Source organism: Musa acuminata, chromosome BXJ1-1 (assembly GCF_036884655.1).
Source record: "Musa acuminata AAA Group cultivar baxijiao chromosome BXJ1-1, Cavendish_Baxijiao_AAA, whole genome shotgun sequence".
In the NCBI taxonomy this organism is placed as follows: Eukaryota; Viridiplantae; Streptophyta; class Magnoliopsida; order Zingiberales; family Musaceae; genus Musa; species Musa acuminata.
The window spans coordinates 2,789,824-2,804,975 of record NC_088327.1 but is presented as its reverse complement, the minus strand read 5'-3'; the positions used below and the strand labels follow the sequence as shown (position 1 = coordinate 2,804,975).

The 15,152-nt window shown below is 40.1% G+C and overlaps 3 protein-coding genes across 5 annotated transcripts; 1 reads left to right on the top strand and 2 right to left on the bottom strand.

Moving 5' to 3' along the window:
• The first annotated feature begins 782 nt into the window (after positions 1–782).
• On the top strand, positions 783–1,504 carry LOC135679902 (uncharacterized). Its single transcript, XM_065193888.1, has one exon. The coding sequence runs from the start codon at positions 842–844 to the stop codon at positions 1,358–1,360; it is 519 nt and encodes a 172-aa protein (XP_065049960.1). The 5' UTR covers positions 783–841; the 3' UTR covers positions 1,361–1,504.
• Positions 1,505–5,969: 4,465 nt separating this feature from the next.
• On the bottom strand, positions 5,970–9,172 carry LOC135586818 (BTB/POZ domain-containing protein At3g22104-like). The gene is made up of 4 exons (XM_065079714.1): positions 9,031–9,172; positions 8,449–8,510; positions 6,747–7,838; positions 5,970–6,659 (listed from the first exon to the last, which is right to left on the bottom strand). The coding sequence occupies exons 1-4, from the start codon at positions 9,170–9,172 to the stop codon at positions 6,234–6,236; spliced, it is 1,722 nt and encodes a 573-aa protein (XP_064935786.1). The 3' UTR covers positions 5,970–6,233.
• Positions 9,173–10,979: 1,807 nt separating this feature from the next.
• On the bottom strand, positions 10,980–13,443 carry LOC135606316 (uncharacterized). 3 transcript variants are annotated; one of them, XM_065097410.1, is made up of 4 exons: positions 13,245–13,443; positions 13,142–13,180; positions 12,348–13,064; positions 10,980–11,835 (listed from the first exon to the last, which is right to left on the bottom strand). In XM_065097410.1, exons 2-4 carry the CDS (start codon positions 13,170–13,172, stop codon positions 11,192–11,194), a joined length of 1,392 nt encoding a protein of 463 aa, XP_064953482.1. In that variant the 5' UTR covers positions 13,173–13,180; positions 13,245–13,443; the 3' UTR covers positions 10,980–11,191. The 3 variants fall into 3 exon arrangements, with proteins under 3 accessions (XP_064953482.1, XP_064953465.1, XP_064953530.1); XM_065097393.1 differs by having other exon boundaries at positions 13,142–13,441; XM_065097458.1 differs by lacking the exon at positions 13,142–13,180 and having other exon boundaries at positions 13,245–13,440.
• Positions 13,444–15,152: the final 1,709 nt, after the last annotated feature.

Sequence of the window (15,152 nt, the reverse complement as noted above, 5' to 3'; positions counted from 1 at the left end):
GGAGGGAGAAGAAGAAGAAGAAGCAAACTTATCGATTAGACTTTCCAACACTTTTTTTTTCTTTCTTTCAATATTTTAACATTAGCACACCTTTATTTTTCCCATTAGTATTATTTTTCTTTCAATATTTGAACATTATCACACCTTTATTTTCCTCTCCTCTTTTCACATTCTAGCATGGTTCAATGCATTAAGAACCAAAACAACAAATTAAATCGAATCAAATTAATAACCCAAAAAAAAGATAACATGAAATTTAAAATTATTTTCAAATTATAAAATGTATAATCCAACTTCTTATTTTAAAAATAATATTTTAAGTATAAATAAATATCAAATATTAGTAATTTATTTATTTTTAATTACAAAAACAAAAAAAATTGTATAAGTCTTTGTTTTTCAATGATATACAAGTAATATATAAATAAAAATATTTTTTTTTTTATTTTGTGGGTAATATTTGGTTCAGGAAACTAAACATGTTGTGGGTTTTACTTAAGTCTTTTATTCAGTAATATACCAATAGAATTCTAACACATTTATATTTAATTAAATTAACTTTTAATTAGTAAAATTGTATTTTTCTTGGAAATAATATTAGAAATGAAATAAGGATAAAACAAATAAAAGCTTTCCAATTATTGTTATTATTACCATTATTATCGTTAATTGAAGAAACTTACACCACTGTTATAAATGGAATAACATAAAATTGAAATCATCAGACTCGGTCAAAAAAGTCAAACTTCATCCCCTCAATTGATATGCTTCTCTTCATCTCACATACGCTGTTTTCAAACCCCTTCTTAAGCCCCAACCCACCCCGTCTCCTGTCTCTGCAATGGCTAAGGTGTTGCCTTTTCTAGCTCTCTTGACCCTCGTCTACGCCCTCCCTGCCGCCTCCGGCGGCGGCGGAGTCATCGTCGGCAGCGGCCGATCCTTCCGCGACCTCCTACGCAGCTACGGACTTCCCGCCGGCATCATCCCCAGGGCCATCGAGTCCTTCGACCTGGACCCCTCCTCCGGCCTCCTCGAGGTCCGATTCCACCGCACGTGCTACGCCCGCTACGACGACGGCCTCGCCTACTTCGAACGCGTGGTGAGGGGCAACCTCAGCTACGGCGCGCTCAGCGGGGTGGTCGGGTGGTCGCATGAGGAGCTCTTCCTATGGTTCCCCGTGAAGGGCATCCTCATCGCCGATCCCTCCTCCGGCGTCATCCTCTTCGACATCGGTCTGGCGCAGAAGCATCTCTCCGTGTCGGCCTTCGAGGACCCGCCCGACTGCCAGCCGGCGGCGCTGGCAATCTTCGGAAAGGATGAGGAGCCTCGCGAAGATTGGATCTTGGTGGACTCTTCCTGACTGTCACAGCCAGCGCTTCCTTTTTGTCGTTACGACGCATATCAATCTGCCACTGTATCTCTCCGAATCTGCTTCTGGCCTGTCACTGTTTGACATGCACTGTAGTCTTACTACATAAATCTTACTGAAGAGGTGGTGTGTTCTTGTGTTTGCATCACAGAGTTCCTTAGCAGGTGGGGAAGGATTCCAGCAGCATAGACAATAATTAGAACCACCTTTGCTGTGTTTCCTTCTCTGATCTCCATAATTCTTGATCAATGCAAATGCATGAGAGCCTGTGTATGAGAGAAGATGAATTATGGTGGCGGTGGTGTGTGACACCTCAGTCATGTTTGACTAATCTCCAGCCTTATGACTATTAGCTGTTTGCAAATGATGACTTGTTTGATGGGCTGTCACTTCTAGCGGACTAAGTCGTAAATAATAATAGAGTTTCGTGATGTTGCTCGAAAGGCACACAACAATTGGATTGGACTAAATCATGATGTCACTGTTATCATCAACAAAGTTTAGAGAGGTAGCTAATACTTCTTTTGATCAACAAGTTTAGATCTAGCTTAATACAGTCATCTAATCTCGAACATTATCATGTTGACCATGGATTTGGATCAAACATGAAAATTATGCCAAAGCTGACCAAGTCAGAGCTTGTGAAATGAGTGAATTGGCCCATCAACCATAACAAAACTTGGACTTCGATCTCATCCTCCTTTACATGTATGTAAACTTGACTCATCTATTGCATGAATCACTTGCAAGATTTGTTTGCTGAGCTACTCGAATCCAATTGAGCCAAGGATGGACATAATAATTCAAGTGTTAGCATCACAATCTATCCAAATGATTCGTTTGGTATGAAACCAATCATCAAAATGTTGATGTGTTTGTTTGAATAAGATGTATTTAGAATTCATTACATGTGAGTATTCTCATCCACAAACTCACAAAGGGAAAAGAATATGCTTTTATCTGCTAATTAGATTGTGAATCCATTAATATATCATTTGAGCCTGATTGGCTTGTTGAGGGTTACATTATATTAGGATTAAATAGGATATCAATGTTTATTTTTATCGCATGTCACTATGGTCAGACCATCTTCAACCCGATTTCGAGTCTTCGCCATAAATCATGCTAAGGTTTAATTCTTCGTCAGTAAAGACTCGATGAGTATATTACTATAAATTTATACATTCATATTTTACTGGAGTCAATATTATCATGAAGTCATAACATTTCATATTTCATCCTCTATCATTCTTGTAAAACAACCTCTCCCCATTAATCATCTCCACTGTCTTGAGCACAGTGAACGGAGGTGGAGAAAATTGCACCAACCTGTCTTGCATTGACACCGAGAAGAAAGATCATGTCTAACACAGGAAGAAGAAGAAGAGCTCATGTGAGTACTATGGTGAGAAGCACGAGGACAATGTTGTGTTGAGCACGTACGTAATCTATGTGTGTTAGAATGTCGAGGCAGCTTTGCCCATAACTCATGTGTTTTACTGTGGTTGGTTTATGTGACAAGAGTTTTGATTCCTCCTGTTTTCACAGCACAGCATGAGCTGCTGAGTTTTCTATTCATTGACTACACTAAATTAATAAGCCATAGTAAAATAGTTCTTCTTCTTCTTTAAGTACATGTACAGCATGCTCTCAATTGAAACTTTGGAATCACCCAATTCCATCCCTCTCTAAACTATGTTTCTTCCTATATAGCTGAGTACCTGTTCTTCAAAATTAGGGTTCCTGACTGACACTCCTCCATCTATTTTCTTGGTTTTCTGAAGGCAACCATTTCAAGGTCAAAGGGTAGAATTAATGCCTCAACAAAAATTATCTTGGGAGACTAAAGTTAATGGCACAAACAAAAGACTATGTTGCTGGTTAATCAAGTGAGTATGCTGTGAGAAATCAGTTTGTCCTGCATGTTGTGCTCTTTAGAGGATGCTGATTCTACTTAGCATGAGTTTAAGCTTCCTTGTTCTTCAAACTTGCATGCTGGTTCAGAATCCCTCAGTGATCTGATGCAGTAAACTTACTCTTATCGATTAAGTATTTATTCACATATATACTCAGAATTTATATCTATCAAAATGAGCTACAGATTCATACTTCTGTTTCTACCCCTAATCTGTCAATGAGTTTTTGCTGAAAGGAGCAGCACATCATAAAGGTGATAGTATAAGAGAATGAGACAGATCTCACTTCAAAGCTACCAACTCCCATTACTTTTAGAAGTTGAGTCAAACTAAACACTGAGCCCAACACAAATGAAAAAGAGAATCCATATCACAAGTGTCTCACCATGTTGTGGGTCTAAGAATCAAATATAGTGGAAATGGAATGTACAGTGATGGTTCCTCCACCTTTAAGTTTCTGAAGCTTGATCATGAGTGAGTGATGGATGGGAATGGTGTTCCAGCTTGATTGTCTTCTTCTTGCAATCTAGTACAATTGCTTCATGCTCTTTTGCTAGTGGAGGGAGGTGTCTGCTACATTTGTTGTATGAAACTTGAACCTAAAATCCTTCTTTTTTAAGCTCAGTGTCTCTTTAAAAAAGCTTGCTTATAATGAATTTAATAGAGAAAAATATTTTGCCTACTTTTTGTCCATTCTTCCAACTTGAACTTTACTTTTGAGGAGAAAGTGTGCTATGGTATTCTCTACTTATTTTCTAAATAGTGAAATGAGCAAACAAAGTCAAGAAATGTTGCATTAAGAGAATCAAGACCTATTCAGAGGAAAGAGAATTAAGATAATAAAATATCCATTTGTGATATAGTCTGACTTTGTTTAATCTAATTAGCATTTTGCTTTGATTATTTTAAGTTATTGTAATTTACTTTTTAATAAAATTAAATAGATGATATGATGGGCATAATTTTGATATTAAAATGTTATATTTTATTAGAAGATATTTATAAAATTAATTATGCTAATTCTCTTTCAAATCATCCTAAGTTGTTAGAAATTCATTAATGATGAATGGATCAAACTAGTCAAGATTAATGTATATTGAGTCAAATATCAATCTAACTCAAAAATTTCAGCCATTAGATTATGGGTTAGACTCAAATATATATATCATCTGACTCATTTGATATTTATTAATTTAAAATTATTATTATTTTTTAAATTTCTCTTCACACATAAATATCTTCATATATAATTTTACTGTTTCTTACAAAGCTTGAATGGGTGCCAACTTTGAATGTAACTGAGACTGACAAAGGATCCAAGAACAAAGAACTTGTGTGCTTGATTCAATTTACAACTGAAGTGTGGTAGAGTAGTGGAAGTGAAGTTGGAGTGAAGAAAGAAGAAGAAGAAGAAGAAGAAGAAGAAGAAGAAGAGGACCACACAATGGCATGTGCTCTCTCTGAAATCCTTCTTCCTTGTCATGATCATTTAAGATATTGTTGCATTGAGTGCATGAAACATTAATTGTGTTCTGCTCATCGGTGGAGTGCTACTTATTACACAAACCTTCTCCACAGGCAGAATGAACATGCTGCCTGTCTTCTTGTCTTGTTGTAACATATCCATGTCCTCTCTCTCTCTCTCTCTCTCTCTAGAGCTGTGTGAAGTGAGATCTGCTTTGGGTCATTAATGGCTTCACAATTAATGTCATTTACTATGTCGAATTCAATAACACAAGACTCAGAGTCGAAACATATGATATGACTGACTACTGCAGAAGAAGAGTAGCCATCTTATCAAATCAAAAGTGTATTGCACTCTCATTTCTCCCAAAACAGAGAGAGAGAGAGAGAGAGAGAGAGAGAGAGAGAGAGAGGTTGCCATAGATTTGCTTGCAATATTGTAGTATGAACAAAGAAGAGAAGAAATGAAATGAGTGTCATGCATGCTGCATTCTTAGATTAATGCACTTCAACATAATCAAAGCTGCTTCTTTCACATGCCTTTCATGAAAACATTTAATGATGAACTTGACTTCATCAAAACCACATGTTACAACCTTCCTATTTCTTCATTAGGTGATTCTAAGCACTAAAACAAATCAAAAGGAGAAGAACAGCTCCAGATTCTTTTGTTATTTGAATAGATTACCATAAGCATTGGAAGATGTTTTTGATCAAAACAAAATGCTCTCCTCTATTTTTATTGCTCATGTAGATTCCCAAGCTAAGACCACAACTCATCCATGTTGTTCCTCTTATTATAATCATCAGTTCCCAACTCTTGAGTTTCTTATTTAGACCATTTCCCCCTAAGCATGAACAGATGCCTTATATTATACATCAAATACTATACACAAGTGTCCCGTACACCATTAAATTAACAATGAATTAAGCAATGATGGCATTCAATTATATAGATATGATTCATTGTAAGATTGTTTTCTTTTATGATTAGGTGATGATAAAATAATGCAACTCTTTATCCATGAAATATGTCCATTGTAAGTATATTTATATGATAACACTTCAATCACCTGTCTTTATATTGATCTCAAAGCCAAGTTAATCTTGTTGTGCTTTTAATTTGATGGCAATTGGATGGTGTTATGATCCTATGAATCCTCCATCTTCCCATAAAGTATAATTTGGAGTTATTCTCTGCTGCTTTTCTCAATAAATTTACACAGATGTCAGACAAATCTTTCAATGAGACTCCATCAAAGCTGCAAGTAATATGGACAATAGTGATGAAATGTACAAGTAGACATCTCAAAGCTCAAAGCTGAGATCCATCCTCTCATTTTCATCTGTAAAAGGCACTGCTCCACCAGCTTTTCTTCCCAGCTGGAAAGAACAAAAGCAGACATCTCAGATCCTAATGGAACCCTCTCCCAGCGGCAGCATGTACAGAAAGTAATGTAGGGTGGATATGAATCTGTGTGAACTCATGAGCAAAGCCTGGGAAGTGATCTTGAACCACTCGAACCTGCTATTCTAGTCTTCATGGCCTTTGACATCTGCCTTTGCATCTTCCGGCACATCTTTTCCAGCTCCATCACCTTCCATTGCATTCCTTGCAACTGGGATTTCAGCTTCTCATGCTCTCTGGTCAAATCGAGCTTCTTCGCGTAAAGAATGATATGCTCATCATCATCATCACGGTCTGGATCATGTCCCGGCTTCCTCAACTGGTCCGTCCCTTTGAGCAGACTCCTGAGCTTGGTTTGCTGAGAGATGAGAGCTCGGACTGCTGTTCTTGATGGGAACTTGGTGTTCCTCGCGATGTGTTTGCAGGACTCTGATGACAGCTTCTCGTAGTTTATGGCACTACATATCTTCATCTTTTCCTCGTCTGATATCTGAGTATGAACCTGATTACACGATGAACAGAAAAAAGAGATGAAGCAATGAAGCATGAAACATTGCATATTCTTGGGAGTCAAATTGACGACCTGTACCTCGAGGTACAAGTCGATGGCTCGGTAGATCGCATCGTCGCAATCTCTTGCTTCATCTGGCAGAGCTGTGATCAGTGCCAAAAACTTCAGAGGCTTCAAAGAGGAATCTGGTGCTACTTCAGCCAAGTATGAATCCATTAAGCTTCCAGCTTGCTTCGATCGGTTTGCGGAATCTCCACCCCCGCTTCTGTGGAAAGATCTCAGGAACCTTAGGATTAGATTCACATCGTAGAGGCTGTTCATCCCTGCCGGGGCTGGAATTAGCAGATTGTCCAGTGTTGCTTGATCGAACTGGTTTCCTATCATGCTCTCCAACTTGGTTTGGCAGCATTTGCTAAGCTTCAGTGGAGATGAGACTCGGAGAAGACCAAACAAGCTCTTGGAGGACACAGAGCTGCCGTCGAGGGAGTAGAGCAGGTCGATGATGACTTCAGCAGCCTTCTTCTTGTCAGCTGCGGCGCTGCGCACGCCAACATTCTTGAGGTAATGCATGAGGAACCTACCGATGGCAACATGATTCGCCTTCTCAACAGCCATCTTCCTTATGATCTCCTCGATCATGTCAAGATTCAGTACTACGAGTTCATCGAACCACCAAGTTCCTCGGTGGTTGCTGCTGTTCTTTGCGCTTGTAGTGCTTCCGGTGTCGCAGGAGAACCGGAAGGCTGAGGTTTCAGGGGAGGAGCCTGAGGGACTGGCGTCACTCACCGCCGTGATTCTCCCAACCAGAGAGCAGATCACTTTATCCAACATCCCTGAGGAAGACGCGACCGGAATGAGATCTTGGCACCGTTTCAGGCAGCTCATGATCTCAGGCCATGACCAGTAAGGGATTCCCTGGAGAGATTTCTTAGTCAGACTTAGCAGGTCGCCGGTCATCTCCATGAAGTGGGCGATGCAGTGCAGAAGACAGATGTTGCTGGGACTCATCTGAGTTCTGCCATTGTTGTAGCAAAACCTTGTCATCAACTCAAATGCCTCTGCCCCGCCGGGCAAGCCATGGAGGGTCACTCTGAGGTTTCTTGTAGCTGAAGTGGCCAACGTTTTGCTGGTCAACTCCCTTAGTTTGCCGGAGAAGGATGAAAGCACTTCCTGCGAAAACAATGCTGTGAATTAAACCATGTATACTGATCTTGTGGAAGAAGGTGGCCATGGAACAAAGAAGGAAACAATGTCAGGATCATTCCCCGTAAGAACAGAAGCTTCTGAGATTAAATGCACAAGCATTAAATTCATAGAGCACAGGCAGCTCTAATGGAGGATGCAGAGTCCTTCAATAGTTCCATTGTCTAAAGAGGCACAGAAGGTGAGGTGTAACAGAAAGCATTAAATGGATACAATGAAGAGACGACATAAGAGACCAGAATCATTCCCTCTTAAAGGCAAACTACTTCTCCTACAATAAAGACAAAACCTTTTCCTCATGACATAGAGGTGAAGATGGGTTAAGATACAAATGCATGAAGGCATTAAATACCAGCATGAAGACTCCATGAAGAGAGAGGAGGAAGAAGATGATTGGCTTGTGAATTTGGCAGTGATAGAAGAGAGACAAGAGGAGGGAATTTGATTAGATGAAACAGTGAAAACAGTTCGAAAAGCCACGACAAATACTTGAATGATTGAATAAAAGGTCAGGACAAAATGTGCTGCTTGAACATCAATCATCCGTGGTTATGAACTGGGAAAGAAGAAGGCTTACCTTGTCAACCAGGAAGATCTCTTCTCCATTGACGTCCACTTCGAGATCACAAGTCATTGCCACTGCTTACAGCGGGATCACCAACAGGCTTCAAGAAGAAGGGTTTGGGATGCTTGTGAGCAAACCAGCATGACAAGAAAGTCTGATTAAAGGAAAAGTATGACAAGAAAGGACTGTGATGATGAAGATGAGAAAAGAAGTGGAAGGCAGAAAGGAGCACATGAAACCACCATGTGTTGAGCTGAATAAGAAGACAGAGAAGCAGAGCTACTCTAGCTGGTCAATGGAGAGGAAGAGGATGGAAAAGAGGGGTGGGAGGATAGAGTGTTTGATAAAGAGACAAACCAGCAGCAGCAGCTGGTGTTCATGCCCAAAGCTTTGTGCTCAAGATGCCACTGTTTCCTTGCTGCCTCTCTCTCTCTCTCTCTCTTTCTCTCCCCCCACTGCAAGTCCCTTAGCTACTGCTTCCTGCACACAAACGACACCTCAAGAAACTTCTTTTCTTGCAGCTTGGAGTGCCAAGGTTTCCACATGTGAACTATGTGTGGCCAGATTAGCCCCATTTTCCGATTGGTATAATACCATCAGAGATGGATGAGGAAACAGTGGCAGGCACAGGAGAGGAGGAGACTGGGGACAGTGTACTATCATCACCATATGCAAGTTGGTACCTAATGCTGCATCCAATATCTTGTGAGACCTTATGGTCCCAGATTGGCACCATCTTCCATGAATGAGATCATCAGATTCAGGCATTATGTGTCTCATGTGATTTCATTGAGAAGACCCTAAATGGGCCTTCATTTTGAGTAGATGTAGATATCCAAAAGCTTGATCTATTTGGTTGAAATGGTATCCAAACCAAGCTTAGGCTGGCCATGATTTAACCCCAACCTGAGTAAAGCTTTTGTAGAGGTGGGTGGAAGACAGTGACTGACATTTCCCTACTAACAGTTCTCTACATTGGTAGTGTTTTCAGAGATAGGACTATTGGGGCATTGGCCTAAGAATAGTCTGTTCAAAAGTAAATGCAGTGACATGTAAAGATCAAGATGTAAATGGCTAGTGTTTGTATGATGCTCATTCACTAACCACAGCACCAACCCTATCACACTTTAAAGAAAGCTGTCAACTCATATTGATGTATCAACTTCCCAAAATTTCATGAAGGTTTTAGGACCCATCTTTTGAGAGCACAACTGCTACAAATTGACAAGCACTACATCTTCTGTAAGAATGGAAAAGATAACATAGAACACTACAGGATTTTTTTCTTTAGCTGCTGTTGATCTAGCCTCCAAAACTATCAATAATTAGAGCAGCAAAAAGGGATGGCAGCAGATTGGATTGGCACTCTAAAATATCCAATCCAATTAAGTCATTAACATATTCATTAATCAAATTTAGGACAGACACAAATAAGCATATCAATCTTATACAATAAGAGAAAGGTAGATGGAATCATAAGCCAGAGGCCAACTCTCACTTAGTTTTAGCAGAAAGTTTATGCAAACAATTGAATCATTTGACTTGAAGACCAAGAAGACTAGTCAATAATTATTAGCACATTATGAGCACATGATGCACAGAAGATTCTACAATCAGTGTAGAACAAATATGTTCCTTCTTTTTCTCTTTAAAATCTTCATTTCTTCTTTTAGTTAGCTGTCTTTTTTCTTTCTCCTTGGATAATATTTATATAAGCTATGTTCTATTCTTGTGAAAAGGATTGGACCTAATAAATGTAAACATTGCATTGCCACCACATTGTCTAAATCTTTTGATTTCTCTGTCAACAATGATGCATTGCCAACATGGAGATGAGAGGAAGCATGTGTTGACTACATCAGACCATGTGTCCCATACACAAGAAAATGAAGCTTTCATCAAGCACTCTTGCCACTTCTATCAGACACATAACACATGCAGGTGCCATGATTCCTTCGCTTGTTCTTTTCCAACTGGGAAGGCTCTTCAGGTACACCTTGACTGACAGGAGAGCAGACTTGCCAACCCCATGAATCTGCCACAGACAAAGTCAAATCCTGGCAGTGACATGTATGGGCAACAAAGAATGGCATGCAGAGAGAAGAGGTTACTTTCATGATTCTGATATATGAGAATTAAATTGTTGAACAATCTCACCATAGTGCTAAGGCTTTTTATTCATAGGGAAACAGACCATTGAAGTGAAAGAAAAAACAAAAGGTGGAAGGAGGACAAAGGAGCCCTTTCTGACTACCTCTGCCAAGTCCATTCCACCCCTTCTCATTCTAATACTATAGCAAGTGATAGGTAGATGGAATCATAAACCATAAGCCAACTCTCAGAACTGTGTCTTCTCAGAAAAGCTTATGCAGACAAATGTGTCATATTTGTTTAGAGATCATTTGACTTCCAGACCAAGAACATATAGTCAGGCACTTATTAGCACATCATGAGCGCCTGTCGCGGAGAAGTTTCTGCAATCACATATTTTATGTGCAGAAGACATGTTAGCAGTCAAGAAATGCTGTCATATGATCAATGCATTGACTCAATGTTTTGGTAGGATCATTGCATTGAAAGAGTTTGACATGAAGATTGACAACCAATTCATGTACTCCGGAAAACAGCAATCAGTCCCTCGTTCTCATTTCCAATTCTCCGACAGAATTCAATTCTGCGTGCCATCAGTTGAAACTTTGGAGGAGAAGGGATGAGACTCGAATCCCTGACAGAACGTCACAAGGGACAGACTCATTCAGGTTCTACAAATCACCACAAAGCATGGCAGCAGAGCTCTCGGGTTCAGCAAGTAGAGCTCCTCGATGTTGGCATAGAGACCCACCTTCCCGGCCATTGAATCGAACCCAGAGTGGCCTGCGAGCTCCTGGTAGTTGTCCAAAGGCTTGTGCACTCTCCCTGCAATCACTCTGCAGACCAGCAATGCTTTCTTGATGGAAGGATCGCCGTCGTCGTCGTCGTCGTATGTTTCGATAGTTTCGAATGCTCTACCACTGGTAGAGGTCGTAAACACCCCGATGCCTCCCTTCACTTCTTTCTTTGCAGAGAAGCCATGCCTGATGATCCGGCAAACGTTGCACTTCTCCGACGAGCAAAGGCTAGAGGAGCCATTCGTGCCAAGTGAACATGCCATCGTCGTGCCATGGAACCTCAGCAGCTCATTGCCGTCGGCCAGGCACCGAGGGTGCTTCTTCGCGAGTTTGCTCGCTTTGTTCTTCACTAGTTCTCTGTACTCCTCGAATCGGGAGAGAGTTTTCTGCATGTTATGCACCTTTAGGACCCGCTCGATTCGGATGCAGCTGCTCTCGGGTTTCAACCAGCTTGCTCTGCAGATGATTTCAACTATCTTTCTCGAGGAATCTCCTTCCACAAGTTCAGTCACTGCAGATAAGAAAGACGAGAACACATTAGTTCAGTCATTGAAGAATCTGCAAGCACATCAACACATTGAAAGCAGATCTTATTATGATGACTATATAAACTTGTTGATAATGAATGCTTAGTTTCTAATTTCTTTGCACAAAGACATTTTACTTTCATAGGAGAAAGAAAGAAAACTTATTGAAGGTCTGAAATGGCTAACTGGTCCCTGAAAAGAGGAACCATTTGCAGAATTCACCTGCAATGAGTAAAAGTGGAAGCACATTTGATTCCAAAGCAACTTTATGCATAGCTTTTTCCCTTGCAAATGATGACTAATTTGACTCTCTAACATGAACTGATAATGAAAATTCTACTACGTGAAAGAACTGAGCTGACAATGATAGGAAAGCAAAACCAGGTACTGATGCATCAACCTGCAAAGATTAGTAGACCAAGAAACCATCATGAACTGCATTATCTAGATCAGCAAGGGAAGAACATAGCTCGAGTTTCAGACCCGTGTTCCATACCTGCATGGTTGGATAGGTGGTGAGATTCCAAGGCTTCCTGCTTCCCGAATTGCTCCCCGCATTTGTGGCAGGTCACAGCAGCAGAGTGTCTCTTTGTTTGTGAATCTGCTTCATGAGAAAATTTAGGTGTTGAAGCAGCATGGTGGACTGCAACACCTCCGTTACCAAGCACAGAACTAGAAAGAGATGAACCCACAATGCCATGGCCATCTCTGCCACCCAACAGGGTGGGAGGTTTCCTTGGAGGTGTGGTGTTGGTTCCCCTGTGCGAAGTATTGCTTTGAAGGGGAGTCCCCGGCCTGAGGGTGCCCACATAGGCCTCACCATCAGGACAGCCTCCAAACCCGGCGATCCTCAACTCACACCTGGAGTTGCTAAGGATCACCTCGTGGGTGATCGGGTTGAGGAACTCACTGCTCCCGATGGACCGCGGGCTGCAGCTCGGTGGCCTCTCGAGGTGTCTCTTGCTCCCATGGATGACATCTTTGAGGTTGGCAATGGATCGGGAGCAGCCAGACCTCCCTGGCCTCCTCGTCAAGATGGAGCCCAGATGCCCTCTGGCCTTTGGATCGTGCACATCCGATGGCTCGGTCTTGCAGTGGAGAGACTTCTTGAGAGCAAACCAGACGGTCGGCATCCTCTCCTCTGCCCTGCTTTCTTTCTTCTGCTTCGGTGCTCCACAGCTTCTCTCTGTCATGTCTCTCCTTCCCTTCCTATCTGAGGAGGAACAACAACAACACTTCATGAATGCTATCCATCTCTGAGAAAATAGAAACCCAGCCTCTCTTGTCTACCTTGGAAACCCCATGGTTGGTGAGGAAGCATTCAAATCTCTGCGACACCACAACAACCATGCTAAAGCTTCAGAACGGAAGAAGAAAGCAACAACAACTGTACCTTCTTCTACAGCAGGGAGACCAAGAACAGCTTTAACAAACAGGGATTGAACTCATGGAATCTATGGCTCTTAGAGCGATGATGGCCCAACTGGAGTGCGTTGTTGGCATCCACAAGTGGCGATTCGACATGGATCTACACCACACACACACACACACACTAGAGAAGAGACAAAAAGGAGAGAGTACAAGAGAAAGGAACTGACGCAGTCACAGCCATACAAGCGCGCAAAACAGCGGAAGGTTATCGAGTCTTCATGCGAGCTTTGGGGAGATTTAGTTGAGTGAATCTAAGCAAGATTTTTCTTTTCTTGGCATGCCACGTGGCAAATGCCAATTAGCCATCATTTTTCCTCATCTCTACACCTCATAGAAAAATGAGACATTTAATTGGCATTAAATGAGGCACAGACACATTGAGGTGAGCGACCTCAGAGTGATCAATGTGGCGTTGTCCTTTCTGTGCCTCATGGGAGTGCACAAAGGAGAAATAATAGGTTGATCCAAGCTGCACCAAATGTGGTGCAATGGACAGTCAGTAATCTCCAAATTTTGGTGCACTCAAAATGACCTAACCATGAAATTTGGAGACTCATCTGCATTGTTCAAGAGTTTTTTTTACCCCTTATAAAGATTTGATGATTGTATAATCATTAACTTAAATTTAAGTATTTTAAGATAATAATTATAAATTTATCATATTAATTAATCAATTATATGATAGAGTTGAATCATGGTAAAAGTTCAAAGACTCTATTTAACATCATGCATATGTATGCATGGTGAGATGTTTTAGGTCATATGATCTTAATATTATTAAGTTAATAGATTAGCCTTAAATGGTCATAAAGTTAGCTCTATTGGGAGATAGGAACTATGGAAACTTGACTGGATTGTTAATGATAGGGGGATCAAAGTCAAATTTGAGTTGGACAAGACACACTAAATAGCCATTGATTTCAATTGACTTTGATGATTCCAAAAAATTAACTTAGTGTTGAAATTTTTGGGAGTCGAGCTTTTTGTTGGTACCAATTTCTTAACACTGTATTACAAATCACCAAATATATGATCTGTAAATTTTGATCAATGAAGTTTAGAGAATTTTTATTAATTTTTAATATAAAAAAATACAAATTTAATAGTTTTTCCTTTTATTGGGGTAAAAAGTGACTTGTATTTTAAGTTTTGTTTAAGAAACCTAAAGCCATTTTGTTAGTTGATTAGGTTAGAGTTGTCCTATAATGAAGGTTTATCAAGCAAAGTACATTATAAAAAATAAATTTATGATTCATCATTTAATTATTATATGAATGCATCCAATAATTTAGGACTAATTGTAATTAGCTATCTTTAATATTTCAATCCTTATATTTTTAAAAATTATATTAGGATCTTCTATATTTATGAAAGTGAAATATTTAACCTCGTTTCTACTTATGTCGTTGATTTTGTTGATGAAAATAACGTAAAGTTTATCACTGAGCACGTGTTGACTCTACCTTACTTCGATTTATCATTTGGCATATGTGGTATTTCCGTCATCAACGACGTGAGGATAATCGAGATTAAATATTTCGCATTCGTAAGTATAAAGATCCCGATGTAACTTTTAAAAGTGTAGAGATTTTTAAATATAACTAGTTATATATAGTAATATATAATTAACTTAATAATTTAAGTAAAAAAATTTTATTCTTATATTTTAATTGATCATGTATTTATCTCCCTAAGTTTGTAGATAGGGATAAGTCACCACACGAATGATTGTTTTACAACCATTCGTGCTAATTCAATCCAACGGTTGTAGTTGATCTAAACACCAGGCACAAATCTTAAAGAACTAGTGGGGTGCGGACCCGGATCCGACCCTGAACCAGCAAAACGATACGACTCGAGCGCAAGGGGG

What these genes read in the sequence shown, in the direction of transcription:
- LOC135679902 (XM_065193888.1), top strand. Translation starts at nt 842, where the DNA reads ATGGCTAAGGTGTTGCCTTTTCTAGCTCTCTTGACCCTCGTCTACGCC.
- LOC135606316 (XM_065097410.1), bottom strand. Translation starts at nt 13,172, where the DNA reads ATGCTTCCTCACCAACCATGGGGTTTCCAAG. An exon ending in CCAACCATGGGGTTTCCAAG is followed by an intron (nt 13,065 to 13,141) that starts GTAGACAAGAGA and finishes GTTCCTCCTCAG; the next exon opens with ATAGGAAGGGAAGGAGAGAC. An exon ending in CCACCTATCCAACCATGCAG is followed by an intron (nt 11,836 to 12,347) that starts GTATGGAACACG and finishes TCTTATCTGCAG; the next exon opens with TGACTGAACTTGTGGAAGGA.
- LOC135586818 (XM_065079714.1), bottom strand. Translation starts at nt 9,172, where the DNA reads ATGGTGCCAATCTGGGACCATAAGGTCTCACAAGATATTGGATGCAGC. An exon ending in AGATCTTCCTGGTTGACAAG is followed by an intron (nt 7,839 to 8,448) that starts GTAAGCCTTCTT and finishes TTGTTTTCGCAG; the next exon opens with GAAGTGCTTTCATCCTTCTC. An exon ending in CCATCGACTTGTACCTCGAG is followed by an intron (nt 6,660 to 6,746) that starts GTACAGGTCGTC and finishes TCGTGTAATCAG; the next exon opens with GTTCATACTCAGATATCAGA.